At 37.8% G+C, this 14,871-nt stretch overlaps 1 protein-coding gene across 1 annotated transcript in view; it reads left to right on the top strand.

The window, feature by feature from the left end:
* Window positions 1-14,871, top strand: part of LAMA2 (laminin subunit alpha 2) — a 291,049-nt gene that overhangs the window by 249,711 nt on the left and 26,467 nt on the right. Inside the window, exons 46-51 of the mRNA XM_081997942.1 lie at window positions 754-913; window positions 4,286-4,410; window positions 6,372-6,534; window positions 8,612-8,756; window positions 9,668-9,806; window positions 13,942-14,062. Coding sequence (XP_081854068.1) covers window positions 754-913; window positions 4,286-4,410; window positions 6,372-6,534; window positions 8,612-8,756; window positions 9,668-9,806; window positions 13,942-14,062 — 853 coding nt within the window. The remainder of the gene's footprint in view (window positions 1-753; window positions 914-4,285; window positions 4,411-6,371; window positions 6,535-8,611; window positions 8,757-9,667; window positions 9,807-13,941; window positions 14,063-14,871) is intronic.

Genomic DNA, 14,871 nt, shown 5'->3' on the forward strand with positions numbered 1-14,871 from the left:
CCCATAAGAAAGTGTGTGAGTTGATTATGGTCCATCTGTCTGGGAGGAAACACTAATTTATAGCGTGACTATAAATGCCTAATAGTTTACTTCTATTAGGTAAGTAGTAAGCTTTCCATGGAAAGCTGCTGCTGTAAGTGAAAGTAATATTAAGCAAATTATTGCCAAGGATTCAAAATTATTCAAGATTCCTTTGAAATCTCTTTCTATATTTCTAAAAGACTAGGAGGAATAAACTCCCTCCACATTTTGTTCCTTCTATTGTAAAAATGTCAGCAAACTCTTTCCATGCCAGTTAGTACATTAATATAAACTAATGAGTAGAAAGCAAACTGCTGCAGAAGCTCTTAACAAATGGTAAATTCTTTTGTTGGTGCTGTTGTTACTATCAATATTTGATATGGTTCATAGAGGACAATGAGGTAACATCCTTAAACATAATGGTGTTTCTGCCTGTTTGATAAGCAGAAAGATCCACTGCAGAAAATGCAAACTCTGTGCATCACGGTGGAGTAAAATGAAGTACTTTATCACGTGATCATTCATTTAAATTCAAATATAATCTAATAAACCTTATGAAACTGAGAAATTTCATTTGTTATGTCAAGAAATAATTACTTAACACTTAAAATGGAGCATAATAAAATTGTTAATACATGCCTCTATTAAAAGATGCCGTCTACAATAGACTTCTCCCATGTTTGATTTAACTACTGACTCTGTATGCTTAAATTATTTTGTTAAAATCTCTAGGACTGGGAAAAATGGCACATTATCAGTGCGAGCTCTGGATGGTCCTAAAGCCAGCATTGTGCCAGCCACATTCAGTGCTGTCTCTCCACCTGGATATACCATTCTGGATGTAGATGCTAATGCCATGCTGTTTGTTGGTGGTTTAACTGAAAAAATAAAGGTAATGTCTTGTCTGGTGCTAGTGTGTTAACCGGCTATTTATGTGGACATTTTTTGTTATTGCTTACAGTAGAAATAGTAAACTTTAATATGCTGGCATCAGCGTAGTAGGTGCTTTAGTAGCAAATAGTACACCTTCACTCTTGAAAAATTATTAGGATTTGCCTAGGCATGTAGGTGAACAGACCTGAAGTTTCTCTGCCCATTGCTGTTAACTTCTTCTAATCAGAAGCCTGGTTGGCTGGCTGTATTGATGCAGCATTTAGTCCAAACAACTAATTCCTGCTGGGTAGCTGGATGCTTTACCTTGGACATATTGGTGCCCGAACAGGCTTTCATTATCAGTGACAGGAACTCACTCGTCTTTCCATACATTCCTGGTCTCTTAACAATGTATGTAATAATATCTATTCCTCTGCATTTGGGGTTTTTTTCTTTGTCATGTACTCACAGTATCACTTCCTCCTCTGCAGTCTACTTTTGGTGTTTCTGCTTTATTTTCTTGGTCTTTGTTCCTGTTTTTCTGCTGTACTACCCTTCTTTATAACTGCTACCTGCATCAGATCCCTGATCTATTTTCTGTGGCCTCAAGTTGCACCAGGGGAGATGATTTAGATTGGATTAGGAAAAATTTCTTTACTGAAGGAGTGGTCAAACATTGGAACAGGCTGCCCGGGGAAGTGGTAGGGTCACCATCACTGGAGGCATTCAAAAAACGTGTAGACATTGCATTTGGGGGCATGGTGGTGTTGGGTTGGCAGTTGGACTCGATGATCTTAGAGGTCTTTTCCCACCTTAATGATTCTAGGATTCTATGATTTTCCTGTTGACTGCTTCTACATTACTTAACATAATGGGAATGAATAGAAAATTTATGCCAAATAGAATGGATGGAAATCTTTCATCAAAAAATGGTCTTCCATAAGTAGTAATTAGCATATATTTTCCAGTGGAGTCATTACAACACAATTTAAATTAACTATTTTGTTCCTGATCAATATTTTAATTTTTAAAATGTTAACATTACCAAAAAAAATAATCATTTAACATTTTTTAAAAAGCTAACATTTAGATTTTCCCAAACAGTGAACTCAAAGAACTTTTTTTACCTTTAAGTTTGTATATGTCCTCAAGTGTTGAAATAGCACAATATTTTATGGTCCAACTTTTCAGTTTTTAGAAAGTTCGACTTTCTAGATGGTTCTGGTTTGGGAATATGTGAGTAGACATATTTCTTTCTTACAAAGAATAGTGTGGGTGCACATTTCCAGACAGACAAAGACAAAATCAGAGGATACAAGAGGAAAAGAAAATGTAGATTCCATTGGCTTGAAATCAGAGTCTTGAAGTCCAGCTTTAGCTTCAAAGATATCCATGTGTTTTGGAGCACAATCAGGTAACTTCATTTTAGAATTTGATCAGGTTCATAACTCAGGGCTTCTGCACACACAAAAAAAGTAAGACTGAGCAGACTTGCACAACTGCCAGCTAACTTAACTGAGATACATCTGACTGATAAGCATTCACAGGAACAGAAAAAAATTTCGTGAGATTTTGGGAAAGGAAATTCTAAGTCAGTTTGTATTAGTAGAACTCATGTCTATGCGCTCCGCTTTATCTGAAATGGAGCCGCAAAAAAATCACAAACATTTTCAAGTTTTGAAGATGCAGATGCAATGAATCTTGACATGTCTTGTTGAACTTTAAGGGTGTAAATAAGTGCCATGCACATATTTTTATGTCATTTGATTTCTATGGGAAATAGGCAAGGAAGTCAATTGAAGAATTTCTTGGAGAATTATGTATTAAATAAAGCAGACTTTCTGTCATCTTTTTCTGTGTTCACCTTACAGCCTTAAACACAGGTTCTGGTTTTTTCATCTTAGTCAGGAAAACCATCCTGAATTATTTTTTTTTTTCACCAGGTAAATAAACACAAGGGCAGAGGTAGGAAGACAGTGTACTGTAAGTTTGGTATGGCTTGTATTTCTGCAATTCAGGGTTTTAAACACTAGCAGACAGTTTTAAACACTGTTCAGACACAGTATGTGAATCAAAAGATAAATGATAACTTTATTTTTCTGGGAATTTTTGTAATCATGTGGTACAGTTGTCAGGCTGCTCTATAATGAGGACCTTAACTGAGACTGTTTTCTAAAACCATGAAGCTTTTTGGACATTTATCGAAGTCACTGATATTTTTTAAATCTTTGTCTCAGAAATCTGCTTTTTCATATTATTGGGCTTTGGAGTGCTTTAGATTTGTCCTGGGAATTTGTCCACATCCCTTTTTGCATATGTGTTTGCAGTGTATTCAAAAAGGTGGCTCGTTTTCTGTTTTTAAAAACATCTTTCATCTGACTTGAGTAGAAGACTATGCTACTTAGATGTCATGAATTTCTCAGAAGTGACATTGAGTTCATACTTGTTGCTAATTAAAACCTTCCCAATTACCCTGGGAAATATCACCAGCACATCAAGTCTTTTGAGTCATACTTTTCCTTGAATATTTTCAAGTTGCACTTCTCCATATTCTCTTGCAAAATCTTAATATTCATAATTGCTGTATGGAAAACAGCAGGTGCTTGTCTATCTCAAATAGCTAAGTATATAGATTTTCAATCAGCTCATATTGATGAAGTGAAATTTAAATGAAACTAGGTATTTTTAGAAGGATAATTTTGAGCTGAGTACTCTGTGTACTGTCAAATACTACTACCTTGAGCATGGTACGATGTTATGATCTAATGAGCATTACCCATGTGCGTGACCCTAGCTTAATGAGTTTTGATGGGAGATGAGTTTTAATTTCTTTGCCCTCTGCACTTTTTTCTGCATCCAAAATTCAGCATGAACTTTACAGGTTCATGTAAAAATGTTCATCAGCAGCTGAGTTCACAGTTGGTCTTTTATATTTTATATCTGCTCAATTTCCAGTCTTTTGAGCATTAGGTACGGTAGAAACATTTTGCTTATTTTGTTGCGGGCAATAGTCCTTTCTATGAAGTCTTCAACAACTTGAAGATAGACCTTGAACAAGTGGGAGCAGGCAGCTCTCTGAATAGCCAGGAAAGCTGATGGTGACATGGAAGCCAGGGCAGCTCCTCGTTCTCCAGGAATCATTCTGTTTAGGTGTTCTCCAGAGTCTCAAATAAATGGGCTTTTCCACCCTGACCCTGAAAGTTTAGCTCACATTTTTGCTGATCAGTTGTTTGATAGGAGGACTTTTTAGACTACTTATTACTATTTACAGTATATATTTAAAATAATAAGAAACATCTTGTGGCATTCGTGTCTTTCATACCAGTTTTGATTTCAGACACAGTAGATCACTTCAGATTGAATTCTACTGAGGTTTGTGTTTTCTATTCAGAAGTCAGATGCTGTAAGAGTCACCACCTTCACTGGCTGCATGGGTGAGACCTTTCTAGACAGCAAGCCCATAGGACTGTGGAATTTCAGGGATATCGAAGGTGACTGCAAAGGGTGTGCTGTCAGGTAGGTAACTACTGACTGCTTTTCATGCTCCTTTGTGAACCTGTCTGCAGTGACACTATGTTCTGTAGTAAGCAGCAGGAATTTCCACAGCAGCCATCACGTTCCAGTAGACTGCTGTGGTCTGTATGCAACACTGAGGGTTGTAGGAAATAGGAGGTTAGGTTGCAATTTACACCAAGGGGGGAAGTATCCAGTCAGGGTCTTAAATGTGGTCAGTGTCTTAACAGAATTAAGACAGTGTAACAGTGCTGTGATGGAAAGATTCCTGCTAACTAGTAACCAGGATTAGTCAAAATATGAGAGAGGGTGAGATCCACAGTGGGACTGAGTCTGGCTCATGGACAGCTGTGGTGTGGGTGCCTGCACCTCTTATGCAGCATGGGGTAGAGTCAGGTGCCTCAAGGTGGTTTTCACAGCCACCAGTGTAGTGAGCAGAGACCCCCACAAAAGAAAGCTGTTTCCAGTCTCGGAAGAGAATGGGAAATCCTGTCCCTGTCCATCACCTGTGGTTCCAGGTAGGGTAAATGGCACATCCAGGCAGGACCTGGATTCACATATGTAGGCTCAGAACTCTCTTCAGGAATTTTAAAACAACAAAGTTACTTCCTTTCCAGACGTGCCCATGTTCTTGTCCTCAGAGCTGTGATCTTCATTCCTTTTCCCACCAAACTAATCTCAAACACTTTCCTGTGCCGTGCCTCAGCTTAAAAAGCTGAGGGCTCTTATACAGAGGCACCACCTGATACTACAGCAGCAGTCCTGGGAATTACCATGTAAGGAAGACAGACCGGGTCTCTCACATCCTTGTTTATGGCTTTCATAGTGACCCATTGCATGAAAGCAGCACTGTTCTCTTAGATGCTCTCAGCTGCTGATGCTAGTTTAACAACCTGCTAAGGCTTAGCCCTTTGAAAGTGATGGAAGTTCCAGTTGTGAATCAAAACAATTCTGGAAATACTAGAGGATTTCCTTGACTACAACTTGACACTTAGCTGGAAATTTAAGAAGCATGATGATGGATATATGCATTTCAGTTCCAAGCACGTGCTAATGGAAATGCCTAAACCTTTATGTGCATCTCTGCTTAAATTTAATTTTCTCATTCATTAGTGATAATGTAGATCTGCTCTCTTGGAGTGGGGGTGGGTGAGAGGGAAATTAAAAAAAAGAATACTGTATTAAAAGTTCCCTTTTATCTTAACCCATTGTTCCAGTACCAGCAAGAGTCCTGTTCTCCTGCAAAAGCTAATTGCAAAAACTTAACTGTTAAATGTAGCTATGGAAGGTGAGAGGATTGCATTCAAGATCCTTGCATGTGTGCCAAGATAAATAGGAAACATGTCCCTGGCCAATATTTCATATGCAGGTCCCTTGTTCAAATTCAGTTATGTTCGTGATTAAACCAAGAGATTGCTGTCTTGCAGCTATCTGCTCTGTGACAGAAATGGACAAAGGGTCTATCATAAAAATCGTATCAGGCAAACTCAAGACCTGATCTTTTCTGTTTTGTAACGACAGGAATGCCAAAAACTGCAGAGGGACTGATGTATCTGTTCTTGTGATGTTTGTAATGTGTGGGTAAACAGAGAATCAGTTGCCAAGGTTTTCAGTCTGGGACCCTCCAGAAGTTGTAAAAATCACTAACAATAACAAAACTAAGATTTATTACAAGATGAAAGAGTACATAATCTATTTTACATTGCGGATTGCAAAATGCATCATTACAGACCATGGGATATATGTGACATATTCTTTTTCCATCTTCCTCCCGGATGTGCTTTTGCTTTGGATGTCAAGTGAGCTGACCTTACAGCTTCACTTGTCAGAACAGGGGAGTGATATGAAATCAAACCAAGTTCAGGAAGACTCCCAAGAGGCATCCCCTCACTCTCATAGCCCCCACTTCTTTTTCTTTTAACCTTACAAGGCAAAGGAAAATGGTTGGAATTGCCCCTTTTCAGCCCACAGGTGGCAGACGGTGAAGGGACGGTCCAATTTGATGGCGACAGCTACGCCATGGTGAGCCGCCCAATTCGCTGGAACCCCAATATTTCAACAGTCATGTTCAAATTCAGGACCTTCTCATCGAATGCTCTGCTGATGTATCTTGCTACCGATGACTTGGTAAGAAGAATCAGCTAACCTCCATGTTCTTTACAGGTTTCGTGCCATTTTTGCAGTGGCTGAATTAATCATATTATGAAAATAGTAATTTAATGTAGCACTGTCCTGGTATGATGTTGCCTGGTATAATGCTTCACTGCTGTCCAAGTGAAGACAATGTTATAGTGTGGAAGTTGACTACCTAGTGTTTACTGGCTGGGGAGCATTATGTTAGACTGAGGGAAATTCCAGCTTTTCTGAAATTATTAATTAATTTTCATTTATCCCAAATATTTACCTGTGCAAACGTTGTCAGCTGTCATTGTACATTCATAGTTTAAAATATCATAGTGTGAGGGAAGGGACAATATGGGAAAAGACAAGTCTTAGAAGTTCTACTGATATAAAGAAAAAGTTTGTGTTTAATGTGAGTGGCATTAAAGGGGAACTGAATGGTGCAACAAACAACGATACAATGGCAATGATGTTTTTACAAGGTCTAAAAATAGTGCCTTGTACAGCTAAAATAGAGAATAGAACCATTAGTTATAAAGCTGTTCAAGGTTTTTTTTCATACGCACTATCAAATCTGGTAACAGGGAGAAGTTATTTGTAAAGACATCTGGCCAGATCCTCACATGAATCAGGAATAAGTCAGCTTCGGCATCTCTGATCCAGATTGATTTGCTCACCAGACTGGGAACAGAGTCCTTTTCTTAGCCTTTTCATATCGGCCAGAAATTATGTACAGCAGTTCTCACTGATGTATTGAAGAATTATTAAGCACTCACTATTTTACAAAAATTGTGTTTATGTAAATCAATCAGTCTTATTTCAGATTCCTGTATTTTGGGAAAAATTATCAGAATTGCTGGAATTATCAAAGAGGACGGTGCTCCTCCTGACTGACTATAGTAAAAGATAACATTTTGTTATGGTAATGAAGTACTTACATAGTTTTTCTAATTAATTTTTATAATTTAAGATTAAAAGTACAATTAATGTAATTATTTTAGATTATTTTGTATCATTATTTTGTGTCATTATTATTAGTTTATGTAGCTGTCTGGAAAAAACTATGTACTGGAACTTCTGAAAAACACTTGGAGCTGGAAGTCAACTAGTGCCTGATACAACTTGTGTCTGAAGATATTGTTCTACTGTATAAAAACTTTGAGGATGCTTTTTCTAGTAATGCATGGATAGACCTGCATAAGCATCTAGAATTTCTTAAATTTTACTCTTTTCTTCTTAACATAAATTTCTATGTTCATATACATAACATTGTTACACAGTTTTGCGTAAGTATTCAGCGCATGGTAAAGTATTTTCACTCTCCCTAGGTCTGAGCACAGGTGGAACTGGCCATGAGCAAAATGATAATTAAACTTACAATTTTTCTGGTACATTCATGTCCTGGGTAATAGTTCCACCGTTACTTAATGCCCTTCATGCTATACAGTTCCCTGGCTATTTGTTTTGCTCTTTGTATCCTGCCAGCTCTTTTTCTGTAGATATGCAGCATGTACCACTGCTCCAGTCAGCCATCTCCAGCTACTGCTTAGGTATCGCTGTCAGTGGCTGATGAGAATAACAGTTCATAGCTCTCTTGCTCCATCAGTACAGATTACTCTCTGATAACCCTGGTAAAACAAGCCCATTTTACCATCTTTACTATTCTTGTTTTCTACCTTGCAAGTTTAGACCTAGCTGAGGTATGTAGTAAATGCACTAACTGTAGTACAGTCATATACTCAAAGCTGACTATTAGTTTCAAGTAATAATAACGTGTATTTCTGTCTTCAATCCAAGAAAATAAAAGAACAGACATCCCTTCAAAACTCCAGCTAACCTGCTATCAAAATCCCAACTAAGTTAGCAATCCAAAGGAGAAGAAAAGGGGAAAAAAGAACTTGTTGGCAGCAGACACCTATACATTACAGTCCTGGGCAGTAAAAGCCCAAGTAGGTTTTTTTTAAAGCTTGAAAAAAGTTGCCTATTGTCACCCAGGAAAAGAAAGCGTTTATTTAATGTCATATGCCACTTACCAAAATGAACAAGAATCATAATTTGTGTATCTAATCCTTTTCATTAACAGAAGGATTTCATGAGTGTAGAACTCAGTGGTGGGCGTATAAAAGTCAGCTACGATCTGGGTTCAGGTACAGCTTCTGTTATCAGCAACCAAAATCATAACGATGGCAAATGGAAATCTTTCACCCTGTCAAGAATTCAAAAGAAAGGTGAGTTCCTGTGGTGTCAACACCATAACTTTCCCAGTTACCTGTGCAGTACAGCTAACCATCTAATCATGGGGAAGATGTTGTGCAAAATTGCTGGAATTATAAAGCTCTAGTGATTTAGCAACTTCTTTTGCTTAGAATACGGGTGTTTGAGTTGTGAGTGACTGCACTGTCAAACAGGCCTTTTATGAACAGGTAGCTTAATTTTCAGGCATAATTCTGCTTTACCGTTGCATGAAGGAAGGAAGAAAGGAAGGAAGGAAGGAAAGAACCCTTTCTTTTTGTTCCTTGGGGGCTGCTCATCATTTTTCACTGTGTCTTGTCTCTCTCATTGAACTTTATATTCTGTATTAATCTGTACATTAAAAATACACGTGGAACAAGCATTTAAATAGGATGGTTGTATGTCGTGCATCACTGACTCCAGACTGAGATGAGACATGACAGCAACTGACTGCTTTGGGTTTGGAAATGGTTTAGAGTGACTGATCGCCAATCTCTAAGGCACATAATGACAATGCTTAACAAACTTTTACACTAAAAAATCCTGCTCGAAGGGACAACTTTTGGACTGAAATCACAAATTATATGTAAAATGATCTGTCTTGAATTTGTCCTGAACTGTTAGCTCCAAATTACATTGATACAAAGAACGTACTAAATTGAAACCAGGTTTAGAGAATATATAAAAATAATGCATACAGAATTGCTATAGCTTTTCAGGTTGTTATGGAAACAGGAAAGTGCAGGTCTCTTCCCCGCCCGTAACTGACAATTTGGAAATCCAGTGTCTTAATTGCAAAATACAACCTTCCTTGCCTCTCCTCTCACCTGCTAACCCTCCAAATATTTCTCTGTTGTCATCATTGTTTGTGTCTCACATTTTGAAACTAATCTCATATCTCTTCCAGCCAACATATCAATTGTAGACATAGACACCAATGAAGAAGAGACCATAGCAACAACTTCTACAGGCAGCCACTTTGGGCTCAACTTAAAAGGGCATGAGAAAATATATTTTGGGGGATTGCCAACCCTGAGAAATCTAAGGTAACATGGCTCAAACCAATTTCTTTACCTTTGATAAGGGGATGTAAATGCAGTGCAACTTATTCTCTGTATTTATTTCTCAAGCTCACTTGCACTAAGTGAATGGTGAGTTCCCAATGTACCCTATATTGCCACAGCAGACCAATGCTTTATTTGCATACGTTGTGCATTTCAGTGTATTTCATGCAGCTTACATTACACAAATACAATGGAAATAGCAGTAACGGTGTAGTACATCTTTCTGATGCTGTGCAAAAACTATGATGTAGCTGAGATTTTAAGTATTTTTTTATTTAATGAGTAGAATTTGTGAATTCAAACTTACAGAAATGGCTCCATAGCTCCACAAAATTAAGCACAAGTGTTTACCTTGTGCATGAGTAGAAAAATCGAACTGCAAACTACTCCTCATGGGATTACCGTTAAACGGGTATGCATGTTTTTGCATAATCTGGGTCAGTATACTTTCAATATGTATAAAATCACTGTGTTTAGCTATCATTTTACATTATTTGTAGACATAAGGTCCTGGACTCCTCAGAGTAAATTCCTCCTGTGTTCAGGAATTAAAGTTTATGATGCAATAGTCTTAATATATTTAATGTAAGTAGAATAAAATATGGCAACCTTTTCCCTTCAGAAGCCTGATCCTGAATTTCTTATGCAAATCAAATTCCCAGTATTTATTTTCAAAATATTGCATAATAGTATTGATAAACTTTAACTTAAGCTTTAATAAACTAAAGAAATGGGATAACAGATACTTGAATTTTGTGACTGTATTACATGGTTTTAAATAGACAAAAAAAATTACTTAAGGTTTAAATGAATATTCAGCAGTTTTGTAATGACGAGAACAAGAGAATTCTGTGCTACAAACAGATGAGCAACACAGAAACAAGCCCATTAATCTATGTCAGCTTTAGCCACACAGCATGATGACAGCCTTAAAGTGGTCTTGTGCACAAGGAACTGTTGTGATTAGTCCACAGGCTGTTCTGCAACTAAAAGAATGGATGTATTTGTTAATTTATTAGGTTAATAACTGACCTCTGATGTCAAATCACCCAGCAATAAAAAGATCCAAGATCTATTTTATTCATGAAATACAACACTGTATTATGTAATTGTGAAATCACATCAGTGCATAACAAAATGTCCAGAGCAATTATCTTCCAGCAAATCCTTTGTGGTTGCTTAGAAAATCAGTGTACCACAGCTACTTGGTGGTAACCATTGGTTAATGTGGTAACCATTTTTCCTACAGCTATGATTCATCAGGCACTGGGGCAAGATGAATGTTACGCTAAATTAGAATAAAAATAGTGAAAGGGGGATTAGGGCAAAGCTGAGCTACTGCAAACAATAGACACTGAGGTACCCGTGACTTTGTAAGTAGCAGGTTGCGTCAGTTCTGCCAAACTCTTTTACATGGTTTGCTTTTACTCATGACCAAGTATAGCAACAAATTATAAAAGCTCTCTGATATATTACATTTTAAGGTAGATGTTTACAGAGTAACCCTGTTAATTATTATAGCCTGACAGTGTGTATAGAATCTCACCATGTATTATGTGTTGTTTGTAAATGATGTGTATCTGCTTCACTGTGAAATATTTGAACCTTGCTAATAAGTATTATTTGCTACAATTAATGTAATTTTTTTTTTCTTTCTCTCTCACCCTAGTATCAAAGCAAGGTAAAAATAATCAGATTACTTGCATGATTTGCATGTGTCTAGTAAGTGCAGCTTGAAAGCTCGGGCGGCAACGCAGAAGCAGCGTGTGGGCAGTATATGTACCAGCTGTTACGCTAAGGCTGTTAATTCAGCGAATCGCTCCTGCTGCAATAGGCAAAGCTGCTCCCAAGTGCTTAACACTGTCATCTTCCATGCTGCGCACACACCTACACAAACAACTTTTATTTTCTTCACACAGCTGCTTACTTCAGCTGTGTGTGTTTATGACACTGGAATGCCTCGGAAGCGGAGCGACGGCAAGCTGTATTGTCGAGTTTGGTTCTGACCTCCAGGCTGTAAGAGCAATGGAGTGCCCGGTCAGGCGAGCAGCGCCGCACTCCGAGGCAGTGGCGTAGTTACCCGGGAGGGTATGAAATGGAGGTGCAGGTTTTTGTGAAATTTGCCACTCCTGAGTTCAAGAACAGGGGGACAGGAGAGGTCACCTATTTCTGACTGTTTCCCGTTTGCAACTACTTGTGTCCACTACTTTTGCTTTGATATGCTCAAATATCAACGGAAATCCACTGTCTTGCATCTTAATTCCTGGCGTGAATTATAAAAATGCAGCTTCTCCCCACTGATCCTGAGAAAGATTATTTCCTCCCAAGCTCCAGCAATCCTTTCTTGTGTCCCCTTGCAATTGATCCTAGTTTGGGCAAAAAAATAAGGCCAAGAATTTATGCAAGATCTGAATGAACTTTGGACCTTGTTCTGTATGTTTTGGAAGGGAACAAGGGAAAAAAGGAAGTCTTAGCAAAACATCAAGCAAGTGTTAAGTGTTTACAAGCCTGTAGAGTTCATATGGGTTGAGAATTATAACAGCGACTGCAGGAGGGCCGTCCGTCACTGGAGCGGGCAGGAAGGCAGTAGGAAGATGAATGGTTTCTGGATGGCAAAGACAGAAGGCTGTGGGCACTGCTGACAGTGACAGCGCAAAACTCTTCTGCTGCTGGGGAGATGAGGCTGTGAAGGAACTGGGGAAGAGCTAGGAAAGAAAGAATGAAAGGTGACCATAGCTACATGACTGTAAACAAAGCAGAATATGCATTGTTTTAGTAAACCAGACGCTTACTTTTGGGAATGTAAGTTTGCCAGAGAATACACCACCCTTGCTAGGATGGCTATAATGCAAAGAATGGCTTCCAGTACCAAAACATGCAGCTGAACAATATCTGTGCAAAATGTTTTTATTTTGTAATTAATGTTCTTTAACATCTTTTCTTCCAGGGAGCTGAAGTGTTTGGGGTCTTTTTCTCCCCACAGTTTTAACTCATTTATTTTCCAAACTAATTTTTCTTTCTTTGAGCTGTTCATACTATTCAGATATTCTACTAAACACTCACAGGTAATACTGTGAGTGAATTAACTAGTGCTTTTTTTCTTTTTGGATTTACTCTCCATTACATGAATGGCAACTTTTTTTCTGAAGTGACTTTATAAGGCTTTTCTTCTTGCAAGCCTGGTTCAGATGTTTCCAGCAGTTACAGTCTCACCCTGGTGTTCCTACACCTGGGAGATCATACTTTTGCATTCAAGCACGCTAGCTTTGGTATTACTTTCAGAGGCTTTCTCATTTCTTCTGGCAATCAGCTGATGAGCCAAACCATGGAACCTTACAACTCTATTACAATATTTTGCTGTCTTGGATAGACGGTTAGGTTTTGTAACAAACCCAAGTGGGGTTTTTTTTCTTTAACTGCCTGAGAAAGTCAAATATATTGCTGTGTCACAAGAAAATATGCAGCAGTTTTCATAGGAAAGATACTGGGAATATAAAATACGTCTAAAACAAATGTCAGTACACCTGAACATAAAGAATTCCTAAAGCATAAAAAAAAATAAAATTTTTTTCAGTCTTCAGCAAACACTTTATCAAAAACGTTTGTATGCTGCTAACATTCCTCTTTCATTAGGATCTAGCATACAAAAAGATGAACGAAACATCTGTCTCCCAGTTAAGGTCTCTCCCTATTGTTATGATTTCCTAGCTTGTAACTTTCTGCTTTGCCTAAGGAGCAGCTACTTACCTATTTCATAGCTCACTGCATTTAAACACCAAAGGTGACAGCACTCCTTTACAAAAAAAAACCCCACAAAAAACCAAAAAAAGAACACCACAAAACACTAAAGAAAATAAAGAAAAAATGGAAAAGAGGTCTGTTGTCAATTGGAGATGAGATGCATCTCCTGTTATACCTTTGAGTGATGGAAGGCAGAGTGCAATATGTGCTGATAGGTGGTAGAAGGCAAGATGTATTCATTTGAGTGTATGTGTGTATTTTAAAAAAAAAAAATCAAGCACCTGTGCCTCTGAAAGTGCATGTGTGTGTGTCTGGCTGACTGTGTTCTCCCTGAACTCTATTTTTGAAAATACATTGTACTTCCACATTTTTTTAGGCCTGAAGTGAACTTAAAGAAATACACAGGTTGCCTCAAAGAGATTGAAATTTCAAGGACACCGTATAATATATTGAGTAGTCCTGATTTTGTTGGTCTAACCAAAGGATGCACACTAGAGGTTAGTCTAACTTCCATGTGTTTTGGTCTTAATGGGTATAAATGTTTTCTGGTTTCTGATTTTATGGCATAACATATCAATTGTATAAGGCATATTCAGACATACATAAGGATCTAACCTGAAAATCAGAACGTTCCATTTAAGAGAAAGAAAGATTAATTAGTCTGATCAGCCAGTAGACCAGTTTTCCAGACCCTAACTTCTTGGACAGTATCCCTGGGCAGCTGCGATACCCCTATCCCTAAAGGGTAGGATTTCCTGAAATGCTTAGCAGTGGTCTATCTCTGTTTCAACTGACTAAAATGGGAATAATTGACATTAATAAGGATAGAATTAGGCACTGACAATATTGCAAAAACCTTAAAAAAATTGATGCACATAAAATCCAAGTATTTAAATTACTATTTTTTAAATTGTTATTATAAAATCATTCACTACAGAAAACCTGAGGTACTTTGAAAATCACAGTATATTTGGGGGTAACTGAGACAAAGTCACCTTTAGGATAGGAACTGGAGAGCACTTACTGTTTATGAGCTACCTCTGAGCTGGAAGGCACATTTCTTACTGATCACTAAGAATATGCAAAAATTGGTGTCATTAACTTTAAATACAACTCAAGTCTATTTATGTTCAATCGTTGCTGCTTCTAATTAACAGGCTTTCAATGCATATAAAATTCAAGGAACCTGATCCTAAGTTTGAGAGAGATTATAGTCATTTTCCATGGAAGAGTGTTCATATATAAAAAAAATGTTTCTGGTGACACTTGTCTCCCAATAAATAGTCTGTACTTGTTCCCTGGAAAT

This window comes from Phaethon aethereus (assembly GCF_964289735.1).
Source record: "Phaethon aethereus genome assembly, chromosome: 3".
NCBI classification, from domain to species: domain Eukaryota; kingdom Metazoa; phylum Chordata; class Aves; order Phaethontiformes; family Phaethontidae; genus Phaethon; species Phaethon aethereus.